At 41.6% G+C, this 17,918-nt stretch overlaps 1 protein-coding gene across 1 annotated transcript in view; it reads left to right on the top strand.

The window, feature by feature from the left end:
- Positions 1-17,918, top strand: part of grin2ab (glutamate receptor, ionotropic, N-methyl D-aspartate 2A, b) — a 93,796-nt gene that overhangs the window by 58,690 nt on the left and 17,188 nt on the right. The window contains exons 5-12 of the mRNA XM_069166625.1: positions 4,804-4,970; positions 5,108-5,242; positions 5,335-5,434; positions 6,227-6,432; positions 10,011-10,125; positions 10,235-10,437; positions 15,533-15,701; positions 17,112-17,265. Coding sequence (XP_069022726.1) covers positions 4,804-4,970; positions 5,108-5,242; positions 5,335-5,434; positions 6,227-6,432; positions 10,011-10,125; positions 10,235-10,437; positions 15,533-15,701; positions 17,112-17,265 — 1,249 coding nt within the window. The remainder of the gene's footprint in view (positions 1-4,803; positions 4,971-5,107; positions 5,243-5,334; positions 5,435-6,226; positions 6,433-10,010; positions 10,126-10,234; positions 10,438-15,532; positions 15,702-17,111; positions 17,266-17,918) is intronic.

Raw genomic sequence — 17,918 nt, 5'->3', positions numbered from 1 at the left:
CAGTGTGTCTCTTTACAGCAGTTTGAATGTTTTACAGGCCCCTCATTTCATCTGCCTACCTTTCATCCTCCTAACATACTAACCTGCAGTGTTTAATTCATCCTAATTACACCGATAAGGTCCGACATTACAGGTAGATTATGAACAAAACATCCTGTGCCTGGATGAGTACCTTCAATTTGCACTGGTCTACTTTCAATTTGTACATTAAAGACAACATCATACAGTTTGTGACTATGTGTTATAATCTCGTTCCGAAACTCTGTGTATTGTGGAAACTGGAAATTGTGTTTAGCATACTCTACAAGCCTTTTTTTTTTTTTTTACATATACAGATATTATATCTACAGATATTTTCACCTCTGAACAGGAAAAGCACGCAGGTAATTCATTATTGTAACAATGGCTCTGTTGCATTTAAATGTTTGTCTAATCAGTCCCACTGTACCAGCATGAACAACATCAGAGCTCTGGCACCCTGGAACCTAATCATAACACAGCATGAGGTAGTTATACTTTTGATTTTCTCGCTTTGACATGTTAAAATGTTGGCAATGGTAAAAAGGCTCCCTCTCCGAACATAAGACCATCCAGGTTTCGGGCTCTGAAGGAACACACAAGAACATTGCAGCCCAACTCATACGCTGTGCTCCTGCGGGGGTTTTTTCATGAGAATTTATCTTTCTAATTATCTCGACAGCTAATTAACATAATTATTGTTTCTTAAATATCATCTTAAAGTTATTATTCCCCTGACTTCCTACATGTTGAACCTGACCCAAAGTTTAATGAGGTTTTTATTATTTTATGTTCATCTTGGTGGAAACACATTGACATTACTTGTATTTGACTGGGAGAAATAACTATAAATCACTGTGGCTATGGTGTTGTCCTCAAGCGTGCTTACTGATCCCAGCTAATCCACAAGAAACACATACTAATATAATTAATATACTGAATTAGTTATGGGGTTTTTGTCAGTTGCCTCTACCTCAAACCTCAGGGGAATCAATGAAGTACTTTCTCTGCACTGTGCAGCCGGCGGATTTTAATGCTCAATCCACCAGAATAATGTGTGGATGTATTTTAATTTAATTTTCTACAACTCGAGTAGTCTCAAAAGCTAAACTCTGCCTTTACATTTTGGCCAATGTGGCTCCTCTCATCTGACCCTTACAGCTGCGGCGAGCCTCACTTTGTTGACACAGAATTAATTTTGCCATGCCAGTTTGTTTTCACTTTTGTGCACGCCTAAGTGGGATAGTACTTAGCAGCATCTGGGGGCCATACTTTGTCAGGCCAGCTTAATGTAGCTGCTCCATCCTAACTGACCTACCGCATTAAATATTAATACAGCACATTGCTGGCCTCATCATCCCCCTCCTTCTCCTCACCCCCATCTACTTCTCATTATTCTGCATACCATCTCCATCCTGTTATTTTCTGCCGCCATATGTCACTTACTCTTCTTCCAGTCTGTCAGTTATCGTTCCTTCAGTTACTCAGTTATGGTTTCATTCAACCTCGCTGGTTGTAGACTCAGCTCCTCCTCCTGAACCCCACATTGCTCCTTCTCCCAGTGATTTCGAGAAATGTGTCAGTTTGACCCTCATTAGCCTGGATCTGTACATCTCCCACCCCACTGCCATATTTAGATTATGATTGCTGTAAACAAAAATTAAATTTGACATGAAATACCATGTGTGTGCGCCGGGGAGAGAAAATAAGTGAGGTGCTGTCTTGGTTTTGGTGGTGTATTATTCATTGGCATCCTTTCTCATGAGTAAAGCCGTATTTTAAGGTCCGTTGTGTGCGTACACACATGTACACACAGAGCAGTGTGCATGGATGTGGATGGATGTGAAACTCCACATGAAGTTCATTGTATTTGTATAATTAATGCACAGTGTCATCGGTAAATCTCTTGGTATGTTGGTTATAATGTGGAAATACGTTTGTGGTGTGTGTGTGTGTGTGTGTGTGTGTGTGTGTGTGTGTGTGTGTGTGTGTTATATTTGTGCATTATTCATGTGAGCTTCTTGGTGGACTTGTGTGATTTGATGAGAAGATGCAGGTCTGTGTCAACGTCTCTTTTTATCCTTTATAATTCAGCAACCGCACCATCATCTTCATCTTCCCCTTTCACCCCTCAGCCTTCAAAAAAAGACATTCACCTCATTCATTTTAAAATCTCCTTGTAACCTCTCCTCTCCTCTCCTCTCCTCTCCTCTCCTCTCCTCTCCTCTCCTCTCCTCTCCTTGGATTGGGAAGGTATTTAAAAGGAAGTGTGTGGGTTAGACAGGTGTAAATATTAAACGTGTTAAAAACATGTATGACATGTAGCACCGCCTCGGCAGCCTCTTCAGCTTGTCACCATATGGGTCTCTGTTTATGTGCACATATGATTCCTCGCATCGTAGACTTTAAAGCTGGGTATCTCAGCCGTCTTTCAGTCTTCATTACTTCTTATGTCTAAACAACAATCTTGAAACTAAAGAGGAGAAAAAGACCAAAGAACAATAAATCATCACATTTGATAAACTGGAGTTTTGTGGACGCATTGTTACCGAGAGGTGACCTGCGGTGACCTCACCCATTGGTTTGTGAGCTGCTGTTTTCAATAAAAAAATTTATTATGTATTCACATAAAAATGATTAAAGCTATAGTAGGTAACTTTGACCAAAGTAGGAAAAAAATGACTTTTTGCCATATTTGCTCAAACTGTCTCTATGTCCTGATCGTAGTGAGACAGATGGTCTGTGAAAAAACTCCTCCAACGCTCCTACAGCGGTTTGCTGGAATCATGGCGTCTGATTCTCAAGAACCAGCCATAGCCACCGACGAATTGTCAATCATTGCTCGTGCAAATGCTGCGCAGCCCCCACCCAAAGCCCCCACCCCCTCATCCCAGATCTCAACTAATACTATCTTTTGCAAAATAGTATCATAATCAATAGAAGCAATTACCAATGGTAGAAAAATATGACCCAGAATTATTACTATTACTTTTATGTACGAGGGCGTTTGTGTGTCAGTACCTGAGCTTGTGTGTTGCTGTTATCTGGGCAGAACTGAGGATGCGCCTGTTGCCACAAAGGGATCGTTTTTCTTTCCTAAACCTGAGTAATGTATAAAGCTACGCACACACACACACACACACACACACACACACACACACACACACACACACACACACACACACACACACACACACACAGACAGATATATGAAAACAGTGAGATAGATCTTTTTGAAGTACAATTTCATCCTCTCCTTCCCACTTTTCCTCCTTTTTTGTAGTGGTGGAGGGAGGAGGGTTAAATCTCTACGGGGCCTGCTTTATGTGAGTGATGGTCGTAGCCAAGGGATTTTTGTTAAACTAAGGGACAAGACTACAACCACAATATAAGATTTACACGCATATATAGCATACAGTACGCACACACACACACACACACACACACACACACACACACACACACACACACACACACACACACACATACACACAGAGCAACACAAGTGAAGGTTGAAGACCGGAGCTGACAGCTGATTCTCCATGTGTGTTTATGGGGGCTTTGATGTTTAATGTGTCATGTTCTTTGATGCCCTCTGCTGAAGGGGTGTTAGAGCATATATGTGTGTACGTGTTCTCACTGAAAAAAGAGAGTGTGTGTGTGTGTGTGTGTGTGTGTGTGTGTGTGTGTGTGTGTGTGTGTTTGGTGGGGGGGGGGGGGGCAGTGAGCAGGCTGGATGTTGGCATCTCTCTCAGTTTGTCTCCCAAGAGTCCTTTTCCACCTCTTTTCTGCAGCAGTTATCTCAATCTCACTCAGAAGACTGGAACATCTTTTTTTCTTCCTTTCAGTCTCCCCCCTTCAGCCGTTTCTTTCCCCCTCCTGTCTCCTCCTCCTCCTCTCCCTCTTCTCTCTGGTGGAAGAGCTGCTGTCTATTTGTTGTGTCCCACGGGGGAAACTCAGATTACACTTTATGCAAACATACATTCTGCAATCATTAGCAACTTATTTCACACTCACTTTGGGTTTCATTTTGTCTAATAGCTGCTTTGTTTTTTTCTCACGACTACCGCTGCCTCACACATTGGCCTTCAGTTTCCTCCCGATGCTGAGACTAAATGATTTAACTGTGCATGGCGTTGTGATTGAATGCTGCAAAACTGTGAACATTTGGATCCACAGTTTTCCGAAGATGTCTTATGATTTCAAATGAGACGGCTATGAAATATTTTTTTTTTTTTGCAGTTGGTATACCACAGAAACAATAATGACTCATGTTTTTTGAGTCAACAGCACCATGCAACATGTGTTAGCAGGTACAGCGCCAGTATTTGGCTCAATTACCTTTCAAGACAACGCACGGCTGTTTGTTGTATGGGCTCCTGAGTGTTGAAGTGAGTCAAACCTGTGAGTTATGAGGCAGTTATCGCCGAGCGTTCGACCCCCCCTGTTGCTGGCAGTCACTCTCCTGCAGTGTAGTCTCACTTGTTGACTGAATCTCCCTCCCTCAGTATCTCTTCCTCCCTTTTCTATTTTCCCTCTCTACTTGTCGTTACTCCAACACTTACACCCTCTCTTATCTCCCTGCCTCTCCTTCTTGGTCCATCTCCCTGATTTCAAAATTGAAAATGGTTCCTAATCTATCGGGTTTTTGAGTCTTGATTTGCGCTCACAGACTCCAGCTCTTGGGTTTTTTTTTTTATTTTTCTTTCTTCTCTCTTTTCTGCAATTAATTCAGTTCCTCAGACAAATCTGCTGACTGTGCTGCTGGCCTGTGTGTCGTTACAGGATGAAAAGTCCACGTTCTTCCAGTTCGGCGCGGCCCTGCAGCAGGAGGCTCTGCTCATGCTCTCTATCATGGAGGAGTACGACTGGCATGTTTTTTCCATCGTCACTTCCAAGTTCCCCGGTTACCAGGATTTCATCAGCACACTGAGGGTAACTGTGGATCACAGGTAATGAATACGCACTCCCACACACACACACACACACACACACACACACAAACACACACATTGTTTTCATCTTTAACCTTTGATTATGCCAGCCGACAAGATTAAGTACCTTGTGTTATTTCCTGGTGTTGTTACAGCTTTGTGCGCTGGGACATGCAGAGTGTGGTGACTCTGGATGCTGTAGATGGCGATCCAAACTCTAAATCACACATTGCCCTCAAGAGGATCCAGAGTCCTGTTATACTGCTGTACTGCTCCAAGGATGAGGCTCTGTGAGTGTTTGCGTCTTCTGTGTCGCTTCTGTCTCTTCATCATACGTTGCTTAAGTTCAGCCATAGATCTGTCTCTTCTCTTTATATTCCAGGTATATAATGGAGGAAGCTCGGTCCTTGGGTCTGATAGGAGCTGGCTACATCTGGATCGTATCCAGTCTCACCACCGGCAACCCCGACTTCACCCCCGAGGTAGCGCGACTCCTTATGTACTCACAGGTGGCCACTTTTGAGTGGTTTGACAAGACAACCAGAGAGTTTGATCCCAGGCAGTTGCAAGTCATCTGATACCATGCTGTCATGGCAACTAGTGTAGTATGAGTCATATCGTATCGTATTCTTATCCTAATAAATCCAGCAGCAATCACTTTAAAACTGCTTTGTTTACACCCTCTCTACCTGAGCATTTGCGCAGCCCCGAAGTAGGCTGTTTAACGACCTGACATACTCAACAGTATAATGTAGGGCAGGAAGTTATCCAAACAGCATTTACGGCAATTATGTTAATAAATAAAATAAGCAGCTCAAATGTTCATCTCACGTCATGTTAATATATTAAGAGTTTGCTTACCTTTTTCTCAAAATCCTCTCAAACGTTTAGTCCTTCTTCTCTTGTCATCACGTTTTATGCCTCAGTGTTTTTTTTCTCTCCTGGACAGTTAGAGCCAAGACAAAATGTAAAAACAAAGTATTGCTGGGACTTTTGGATGTTTGCTCACTCTTTTTATTTTGACAGTTGCAAGATGTAGGCGAAACCTGAATGAGCAATTCAGTTTGTGGACATACAGTCTGCTCACTCTTATCTAATAGCCAGTGATTAATTATTTCAGGATGGCACGCGGAACCAATAAATCATCCTCCTGACATCTTTGAGAGATACATATGGATTTTTAAAATTGGGGTAAAAATATCAAATAAGAAAGTCAAATTGGATCTTACACACCATATGTGCCACTTCTTAGCTCTCCTCTGCTTTCCTCTCAGGTGTTTCCCCTCGGTATGATCTCCGTGTCCTACGACGACTGGGAGTACCCGCTGGAGCAGCGGGTGCGGGACGGGGTGGGCATCATTTCCTCTGCAGCCACCTCCATGCTGCGGGAGAAAGGAGAGCTGCCAGAAGCCCAGAGCAGCTGCTACAGCACAGCATCAGACAGGAGCCCGGGGAAGCTCCCACCAAGTGCCCTGCGCAGGTGTGTGTGTGTGTGTGTGTGTGTGTGTGTGTGTGTGTGTGTGTGTGTGTGTGTGTGTGTGTGTGTGTGTGTGTGTGTGTGTGTGTGTGTGTGTGTGTGTGTGTGTGTGTGTGTGTGTGTGTGTGTGATAAGAGTGAGGAGATCAAGGTCTAGGGACTTGCATAACTGTGTTTGCCTTTGTAGCTGAGTGTTGAGCAGTCTTACATAACTATTTTTAATGTACTAATGAGGGGGTAGAGAGGAGACAGGAAGCAGAGATGACGGGAGGTTTAAACACTGTGATTTTTTTGTGACATTTAACACCATTAGCGGTTGTGTACAGGCCTGCTCAGTGTAAGCGGTCTTTCAGCTGAAGGACAAAGAGCTGAACTTCAGACAGACCTCCGTGTTGTTGCTGCCCAGTGTTAACCAGAGCCTCATTTGTGTCTGATGTGTATTTCTGTGTGTGCACTTTGCTTCACATCATGACTGGACTCTGTCATTAAGTCAGGATTAAAGCAGATTTGACTAGCTTTATTCTGTCTTCCTCTTGTTGCATGGCTCTGTGGGTGGCCCATATATGTTTAGCAGGTTTGTGTGTGTGTGTGTGTGTGTGTGTGTGTGTGTGTGTGTGTGTGTGTGTGTGTACGTACTCCTCTCTGAAGTCTCTGTGATGAGCGGAGGACAAAGGGGCAAACACAGACACATATGCATGCAGAAACACACAGCTGCAGGACTGTGCTGCTTCCTGGCAGTTATTTCTTGGTGTGATATGCTGACTGCATTTTGAATATGAGGCATACAGTGGCTAAAATATGATTATAATTTCAGAAGTCTATATAAACATGAAAGACATGTTGCTAGTTTCTGCAAATCTATTATGACTTATGAGTTGCCTCATTAGAATGAGAGCCAAAGTGGGATTTTTACCATTATGGCTTTATTATCCCATTTCTCTCTCCTATTAGCCCCTTACTGTATATATCAAAGTATATACAACACTGCTGTTGCTGACAGGTTGATCCAATATAACTCAGACCTCACTGGGAACTCAAACCCTTTTCCCAGCAATCTTCATTCTCTCCGTCAGCGGTGCGTCATTTGTCTCCCTAACTTATTAGATAGAATTTGAATATTTGTCAAAACAACTGCAGCCAATTTTTGTGATAATAAACTGACAGGTTGGATTTCCCTGCCCTGACTCGGAAGTGGTGAGGCTGTGATCAGAATTCTGCATACATTAGTCTAGATACAATCTTGCCGCAGTGTGCATATAAACAACGTGAGGTTGAGAGGAATAGGACAACATAATCTGGCACTTAAAAGGCACTACCAAATCTGTCGGATTCCCCGTCATTCTTGCCTGACAGGAATTAATATCTTAGACTGTGGTTCAGTGTGTTTCGTTTCTACAATGGTACACGTTTTTTTTTTTTTTCTTATTGAGGTTTGTCCTCGTTGTAAATTTCAAAAGGTTATTCTTTTTGATGGAACCAGTGTACCATGCAAACCCCTAAGCTGTCGCTTTTTTTTTTTTTTTCTGAAAAGATGCTCTCTGCCACAATACACAATTTGAGAAGGGCCTCTCTTTCTTCTTTATTCACATTTTTAGAAAAAAAAACAAACTTGCACAATGGCTGCCCAACTATTTTAGCTAACAGCTAATAGAAAAATGTTCTCCACATTGTAGTGGCAGGATCCACATTTTACAAACAGCATTTACAGCAGAAAAGATTTAATGTTTGTGTGATGCAGCTGAGCATGAACCTTCACTGAATCTCTATTCAATGCAAATCATTTTTCAAACTGTTATTTAAAACTCGTCGAAGCCCTTAGTAATGTAAAGTACGTTTTGTTTTGAAATCACCACATGGGATCACAAAATATCATGACAATACATATGCATATAGATATGAATATATAAAGATAAATTAGCCTTTTGTGCATGCCCCAAAAACCCACTAGCCTCATCGGTTAACATCAAAAACTTTGACCAAAAATGGTAACAAACATGAAATAGGAGGAGACAGCAGTTTCCCAAAATAGACTGCAACAGTGTTTCCCGCTAAATGTGTTCAGCCGTGGCGATGCACTGTGACAAGGGCATCACCTGCTGCACCATAAAGATTTTTTAAACACAAAAATATGTATTTGTCTTGACATGACACTAATAGTTCAAAAAAACAACGTTGACAAAGGCAGGTTCGATTATTGAGCAGAGGTGTGTTTCTCGTGTGTAGAGTTGAGTAGGGTTGTATGTAATTATTTGTGTTTACTGAGAGGGTGTACCCACAGCATGCAGAGCTGTTTAGTATTCTTGCATAGGGACCTTCCCCTACGCCTTACCTCAGCATGAGTGGAACCGTCTCTGAGAGAGCACAGGCCTAAACAGATGATTACTGTACCTCCGTCTAATCCACCATCCAACAACAATATTTATATGCGTCGACTCTAATGCCTCCCCTGCAGATGAGACAACATGAAATCCCACCTGTTTGAACTGCGGTATAATTATCATAGTTCTCACTTGCAGGCGCATCCTAAAAAGCACTCAAAAGATTCCCTTTATGCATCTTGACTTCCTGTCGCAGTAATTGAGTTTATGCATGAATCTGCCATGGCCCCGCGCCCTGTGCTGCTCACATAAAAACTATTTGTGTTGTTGTTGTTTTAGTTTTCTGTTTAAAGTCTTCTTTTCGAATGATCGTTTGAATCTGTGAATAATAAGTAAATGGGTGTTTAGATATGTGATAGTAAGACTCTATAGTAAAGACAATAATATTCCTCTTTAGATATGAAAGTAGAATCTTCAACAGTGTTTATAATCAGATGTTTGGCTTTTGAAATATTCTGGTTTAGTCATGGGATGTTTAGTGATATAGCATCATCGGTCAAACCATGTTTGACATGCTGTCAAACTGAATCAAACTATTTCTAATAAAACCGAACACAAGGCACTGAAGAAAAAGTGTTGTCTGTTCCGGGCCGCTGCTATCCCTCCTGTGATTTGGTCTTCCCAGTAAACTTCCTCAGACAGCCCTTCTTTCCCCCGGTGGGAATTCATGCTATTATCCCACTCTTAACACTCAGAACATCCTCGCCTACTGAAAATTGTTTTACTGGAGTGAGTGTATTCTTAATCCCATATCACTGTGTGTGACACTGGTTCATTTACTCCTCTCTATTGCTTCACTTTAGCGAGTGTGTAAATGTTTCAGCAAAGGATCTGTTTGCGTATGCAGGGTAGCTGTAGTGAGTAAGAGAGTGAGGGCAGCCTTGTTGCACCAGTGACTTGTCTTTCAGGCGTATATCTGTGGAGAAATCAATGCAGAATGTTGATGGGAGAGATATGTGGCCTCTGACTCTTCCCCCTCCTACACACCAGAATTGATGCGCACACGCGCACACACTCAGGCATGCATGCACACGCAGTGGGTGAAGACAACATTGATTTTAAGAGGATACTCTTGCAGTGATTACAGAGTGCTTAACTTGTTATTTCAAATGTATCTGCTCCGGTGCACACATACAAACACTCAAACAGATGCAGAACGGCAGCATCCTACACTCTCTTCTTAATCTTTCCCCGTGTGTTTCAGACACATGATGCATGTGTGGAACGAAGGGCGGGATTTATCCTTTACTCCAGATGGTTACCAGGCCAACCCCAAATTGGTTGTCATCGTCCTGAATAGTGAAAGGAAGTGGGAGAAGGTAACAAATGAACGAAGTGTTTTTGCAAAGGAGCAAGGAAATTAAAAAATCAAAGCACTTAATTAAGATGACTGTTCCTGATTTTGTGTGCGTATCTGTGCACACGCAGATGGGCCGCTGGGAGAACGGGACGTTGTCATTGATGTTCCCAGTGTGGCCGCGGTATAACTCCTACGGGGACGAGGATGCTGACGAAAACCACCTCTCCATCGTCACTCTGGAGGAGAAACCTTTTGTCATTGTCGACAACGTGGACATTCTCACCGGCACCTGCATGAGAAACTCTGTTCCCTGCCGCAAACATGTCAAAGAGTAAGTACCCACACACTCAATGTGTTAGTGAACAAATACACCCACATGTAGCCACCTACCCACGACTATTCACATGAAATGGAGAGCTGTTTGGGAGCCCCTTTGTTTTTAAAGGTATCATGGAAAGGTTCACATGCCCTGAAGTGGAGGTGTTACAGGAGGTGAGACAGGTGCTTATTTGTTCTGAGAAAGTAAAATCTCTGTTGGATAAAGGTGGTGTTATCAAAGTTGATTCTTGATCTCAGGAGGGTATTTGACTCTCACTTAACTCTACAGTAATTTATCTGCATTTACAGTTTTTGAATATTTTCTTGACTTAATTGAATCGCACCTCTCTAACCAGTCTCAATCTGTCTGACAACATAATTGTCAATCAGCTGCCCTTTGCTCTTCCACTTTTACAGGATCTATACTGGGCCCACTCATTTTTACTTTATATAATAATGACTCACCATCTGTTGGTCCTCGAGACTAAAATCCAAATCCACTGTAATACTGTAACTGCACATCGCAGTGCTGAAACACGGCTTCATACTAAGCTCACACACTCAACGGTCCATTTTATTGCTTAACTGACAATGTATACATGCTCAGTGTGTTCATCAGTTTCTATTTGGTGTTCTTTGTCAATGTTGTACAAAAGTAAAACTCTTCTGTCAGACAGAACCCACAAATCCAGCAGAGTAGTTCTCATTTGGTTCATGGGTAATCAGTTCTGTCTGCATTAATAATTGATTGCTCCTTGTTGCTGTCAGCCCGCTAATGCCAATGTGTCGGTGTACTTGATTTTTGTTTCTGCTACTAACGTGATTGCCTCTGTGGTTTTATTGTTCCACTAGTTCAGTGTGATGTGTTTTCTTTTAGATTCTCCGATCGTGTTGCTTGTTTTAAATATTGCAATAACTAATTGGTAATGCTGCTTATTGTTTTCCGCTGTAATACATGTTTATGTACATTTCCTATTTCAATATTGTATACATTTTATACCTATTATATACCTTATAAGTTATGAGTTTTTATTTATCAAGTTAAAGATCATCATCATCATATCAAGATCTATATAGAAATACATAGAAAACGTTCATTCTTTTAAGAGAAACCAACAAACATCCCCTTCATAATTTTCAGCTTCTCCGTGGGGAGGATTTACAAGTAAATAGAATATTTTGTGGTTTTAGACAATAGCTTGGACAGAAGACGTCACCTTGGACTGTGATGGGTACTTTGTTTAATATTCTGACGAGGGATGGGCATTTCAAGCAACAATACTGTTCGAAATTTGCTTGCAACTTTTCTATTAACAGTTTTAGCTGGTAGCAGCGTGTTCTTCTTCACTTTGAGTTGTTTAATGGAGCCTGACAGGCTTTTTTTAGTTGCATTACGGCCACCTTCTCACAGGAGTAACGTATTACAACAAGTTGCTGGTAAAAACGGGGGAAATAAGGAAGAACAATGGTAGCACATACAAATGGATTTTTTTTTTTAAATATATTTTCTGAATAATCGAAAACATTGTCCCATCTCTGATGTTTTTTTAGACCAAACAATTCATCTTTATATAATTGTTATAAATAATCAGCAGATTAGAGACTGAAAATCATTAGTTGCAGACCATCTTGACCACAATTATGCATCGTGACATGTGAAAGTTGATTTCTTGCTTATAAGGTTAACATTTTTCAAGTATTCTTTGTGTTTGTACCAGCGATAAAAACTAGCCTTTTGGCCATCTCTAGAGCATTTACAGTTATTTCTATCAGTTCAAGTTCAATTCAATTTACGTAATCCTGGGGAAAAAAAAAAAAAAAACAGCCTGTGAATTACCTGGAGACAGAAAATGAAAAGATGTTTCATATGGGATGCTGCCCAACCTTTTGTCATCTCCCATCTGGACTTCTGCAACTCCCACCAAGCCGGACTCAGAAAGTATTGTGTTCAGCAGCTTCAAACCATCCAGAAGGCTGCAGCCTGCCCTGTCTTCAACCTCCCCATGCTCTCCTGTTAGGTCTCCCCGCGCCCCTCGTCCTCCCCACAGGCTGCCGGTGGCTGTTCACATCAAATTCTAAATTCTGGTCCTGGCATTCGGGGCTCCTCAGGGAGTCGTGCGGCCATATCTGCAGGCTATGGTCTATCCGTACTCAGCAGCTTGTGCTCTGTGCTCTGCTACAACAGGCCTCTTAGCTCTCCGCTCCCTGCGGCAGCTTCATCATCGTTTCACCTGGCCTTGACTCCTTTCTTCGGCTATTCCCCAATAGCGAAATGTCCTTCCCACTCCAGGCGGGACAGCAGAATTACTCCATATCTTCTATTGTAAAAAAAAATACCTCTTGGCCCTGAATATCCCTTTTTCCCGTATCCTCGCTCAGAAGCTGCTATTTGAAAAACATCCCTCACCTATTTACCTTGATTTTTCCTCTCACTTTTAGCATGTGTATGCCTGACATCTGTTTTGCATTGCAGAGATATTTTATCAGCACTCCTGATGAGAGTATCAGCTAATGGAAATGTTGTCATTTGGACTATGCGGTGCTTCTTCTTCAAATATGATAAATTGTATGTATATATACAGGTTTTTTTCCACTTCACCACTCACCACCTCGCTGCATATATTTCAGTTTTTTTCACTGCAACAACAGTAGTGGGCTGAATGCCTTAAATCCGCCTTGGGTGCAAATTAAATAGTTTCAAATGGATTTGAAATCATTCAAACATAAATTTGTCTCATACCAATGAAACTAAACATTGTATACAGAATGTACAACATTCATTTTGCCACAAATTAAGCATTTATAGATTAATTTAAAATACAGTTTATACAATAAAATGTTGTAATGTTTTTTTTAATCCCTGCATATATATTCTTAATATTTCAGTCCAGCGTTTTTCTACATGTATAGCATATGCTTTTAAGTCAGCCCAGCCGAAAGCTTTAGAGCCTTCTTTCAACAGCAGCACGTCAAACAATACAATGGACTCTTGTTTTTGAAAGAACTTAAAAGGCATTATTGTAGTGGCTGAAATATATGGCAGGCCTTTCAGAGTGTGTAAACAATGCAGAGATGTTTCTCAGATAGTCTGTGGAAGTGAAACTTTCTCAAAGGAACTTCGCTCGGAGTCTGTGACATTGCTCCAATTATCGTCTCAACATATGGACACTTCAATAAGAGCCTGATCATGACAAGACAAGGCAGCTTCTTTTTTTTTCTTTTTTTTTTTTACTCTGTGCTAATTTCTACAATTTAGCTCACGTCTGAGCTCATTGGTATGCAGCCAGTTGATAGTAGATAAATATTAATCGTAATTGATGGAGGTTTATTTGTCACTTTCTCAGTACTGTTTCTGTATTTTGCTTCTGGTTGTGCCACAACACAGTGATAATTCACTGAAATCCATCTTTTTGTTCTCGTGACGCAAATAAATACCATCCAGACATTCGAAAATTGGTTTAAAATTGTTTAAAAAAGAAATCAAATTCAGAATAGTCATCACGGTACCATTGTAAAGATAGGACAGAGCTCTCATTGTTAGCCACAATGGACGTGCAGATAAACTTACCTGTAATTACCACCTCCGACGGTTTATTTTGTTTTTTAACAGCCAGAATCCCCCATATTTAAAGCTTTTGTGTCACACGGACATAAAGAAGACGGACAGAAGAAGCCGTGAGAGAGAGAGAGACGTGTCATTATAACCGCTGAGGGCAGCAGCCTTGTAAGCACAGACAATTGGACGATGATGCATTTGCTGCAGAAATCTGAGCGGTCACAGTTCAAGGAACTCTGGTCTCTTCTATCCCTTCATTTACGTTTGCTTGTTTTTGTGTGCACGCATCCAACCATCCATAAGGGCTACATTTACTCAGTCACTACATCCATTACATTTGTATGTGTTTGTTGTTACAACGTGAATCAAACAGATGTACTGAGTGTGCACTGCAGAGAGTTGCTCTACGTGTGTGTGTGTGTGTGTGTGTGTGTGTGTGTGTGTGTGTGTGCGCACGCACGTTTGTGTTTACATAGTGACATAAGGACACAAAGAGGGCTCAGCTGGGAAGAACTAATGTATATGGTATGTGTGCATTAGAACACCTGGGGCACATACTGTAGATACTCCGACTCACACACACTTGTGTACTGTATATTAAGCTCTCTTTTTGCACACATATTCACGCAGATATTATGCTGTGCCACAGAACCAGTTGACTGCTGTTGAGAGATCTTTTAATCCTTTGATGTATAACATCTTTGACAGTCGTTCTCTGTGTACCGCGTGTGTGAATCCCTCAGTTCTTCATAAACTTCTGCTTCAATTGGAGCTGAAACAGCAAGTGAAAAGGTCGCAGAGTTACCGTTCCAATCTACATATGCTATATCAAAGATGGCTGACATGGGAACGGAATTAAGTTTTCATAGAAATGCTTTTGAAAATGCTGGTCGGGTTTAATAGATTATGAGAATCATTTGATCCAACATTTCAGTTTAGTTCACTGCTCCGAAGTCCTCGGGGGCCGGCTGTCAGAAACGTTAACTTAAACATTGATTCCCATTCTGTGCATCCTTTGTGTGTGGCTGCGGTGTGTGTAGGTATACGGCACGTTTTGGTGAAGTCACTTCTCAGGCCGGAGCAGAGAAACAGAAAGAGAGAGGAAGCAGAGAGAAAAGGACACAGAAGAGAGACGAGGAAAGGATAGCTGATATTTTAATCATGTGGGTTGGTTGTTCTGTAGAGCCGAGCTCTATTTAAAGCCCGGCAGCATCTGCTCAGTACCCCTGTGTTTTCATCTGGTTTGGTTAGATGGCACTAAGGGAAACGCACACTCACTGACACACACCGTCCAAGCTCGCTCTGCCCTTTAGCAGTATTTATGGTTACTCTGCACTGTCGTAATTCTCGTTTTACAGTTTGACAGAACCACCAGATGCAGAGCGCGCCGGCAGCTTGTGCATCGACGCTCCCTCTCCATCCGTATAACACTGAAATGTCCTCCGATATAAAAAAGATATGACCTCATTGTGTTTGTGTATATGTGTGTGTGTGTGTGTGTGTGTGTGTGTGTGTGTGTGTGTGTGTGTGTGTGTGTGTGTGTACGTTGCAGTAACAGCACATCAGGAGGTGCCTATATTAAGCAGTGCTGCAAGGGTTTCTGCATTGACATTCTGAAGAAGATAGCCAGGAACGTCAAGTTTACTTACGACCTGTACCTGGTCACCAACGGGAAGCACGGGAAGAAGATCAACAATATCTGGAACGGCATGGTTGGAGAGGTACATATCTGTTAATAAATCATTGTATTACTGCGCCTGTCTGACTCTGTGTGCAAGCATTAAACTGCTGATTTAAAGGAGCACATTAGATATGTCTTTCTTTTCCATAACGCTGCCCTTCCTTTTTTTTTTTTTTTACCTTGTAGCATGTTTCCAGGTGTAAGATTTGGGAACAGGGCTACATATTTGCCCTGTTTGTGTCCTATGTGTTCCTACTAAGGAAGTCATTCTTTACAAATGGCTCACAAATATTTCATTTTTATAAAATAAGGCTCAGTAGTTTAAATTATTTTATGAATTATATACATCTGGTGCACCAGTGTGGTGTCCATGAGATTGACTGAAAATAACCGACAGTCCCCGTGTTCATTGTAATAAACAATCATTGATGTCTTTTTAATGCAGCTCGGACAATGATGGAGCCCTGTGGCACAGAGGAATAACATATATCAGGCTCCGGCTACACAAACAATGCAATCAGTGGAATTGATTTGTTATTGGTTTCATGGGGTTTGTTAACAATGTGGAAAGTATGGATCATCACCAGCTTTATTCTAAAGAGCTACAATCAATGATCCAAATGTTTACGATTAGGGTCATCTTATCACCGAACCTCAAAACACAAAACTGATACTATCCTCTTTTAAATTGATTTGTTAGGTTTTATAATACACATTAAAACAAAAACAGAGCTTAATTAAAATATGTTTAGTGGCAAAACATCGCAAAAATGCTGATTTGTCATCTGTATCAAATATTTATTTTTTAAATATTCTGTAAAACATCACTGAATAGTCTTAAATGTACACTTTCATGAGTTGAGGTTATAAAAAGAGGCAGGATACCTTGAGGCTTACTCCATCACTATAGTTTTTCTTCTCTGGAAAGGATTTATTCAGTCGCTTATAAAAATTTAAGCTAAGTGCTGTCACAGTAAAATCCTTAAAGGTTGAAACTGAGACGTAAACCATCTGATAAACGGAGCCCGACAACGTGATTCGTAGATTGTGGTGAGGTTTAAAGGAGCGGACCGCTTGAGGCCTTCTGACAATTATGTCTCAAAACACCATAACATTTGACTACATGCTCAAAATGACATCTTTACGAGAGGAATGTCTGTCTGTCAGGATACATTCAGACACACAGAAATGGTGGCACTCTGAAACAGACAGCTGTGTTTTTACTTTTTATCTGATATGGCTGGAAATGCCCTCCAACTACAGCTGACATTCTGTGTTGTACCCTCAGTCATTGTGATATTTCACATCCAAAATAAAAACGGAGGAGCAAGTCAATAAAAAATGGTCCGATGCTGTCCAAATATTTACCGAGCTTCACTGTATTTATTTCCTGTCAGTGTAGGTAGTAGGTCATGTACTCAATTGAACTGTGCATCTCTGTGTTTGCCAGGTGGTGTATAAGAAGGCGGTGATGGCTGTCGGTTCGTTGACCATCAATGAGGAGAGGTCAGAGGCCATTGACTTCTCCGTGCCCTTTGTGGAGACTGGCATCAGCGTCATGGTGTCACGTAGCAATGGGACCGTCTCTCCTTCAGCCTTCCTCGGTAAATGTCTACTTCTTTTTGTCTTCTTTTTTGTGTCTTCTTTTCCTACTACTACTACTACACTCCCCCCGCCTCCCCCCCTCTCACTCTCTCTGTGAGCTGACTACTGGGGACAGAATAAAGGAGAGGTGCTTACATGTTGGCGAAATCCTGAACATAAAATGCAATATTTTATTCAGACAATATATGCTGGCCACATTCCACTTGTACTCTGACTCTATCTGGGCCTCAACACCCTAAGCACATTAATATTTCTACCAGAGCAGAGCAAGTGGAGCGTGCCAGCTGTTTTTTGAAAAATCAGCTCAGACAAAGCACTCCTGATACTCACCTCCTGTCCTCCTCCTCCTCCTCTTCTCGTCTGCTCATCCTCCTCCTCCTCCTCCTCCTCCTCCTCCACCTCATCATCCAGTTGTTCAGATGACTAGAAACTGAAGCGCTCCTCTGTGCTTGCCTAATGTCTTGTATTGTCATTGGAGCGAAGTGGGGAGCAAGGGAATGTATTGGACCATGTGTCAGTATGTGTATGTGTGTGTAAGCAAAACAAAAAAAAACAAAAAAAAGTGTGTGTGATACTGCACAAATATACTGGGACGTGTACGTACTGAGTCACGGATGTGTGGAGAATGAATGTGCTTTGGCCGTACGTATAT

The sequence above is a fragment of the Embiotoca jacksoni genome, unplaced genomic scaffold (assembly GCF_022577435.1).
Source record: "Embiotoca jacksoni isolate LCO1_2020_lvr unplaced genomic scaffold, fEmbJac1.0.p SCAF_4, whole genome shotgun sequence".
NCBI lineage: Eukaryota > Metazoa > Chordata > Actinopteri > Embiotocidae > Embiotoca > Embiotoca jacksoni.
This window is presented reverse-complemented; position numbering and strand designations above follow the sequence as displayed.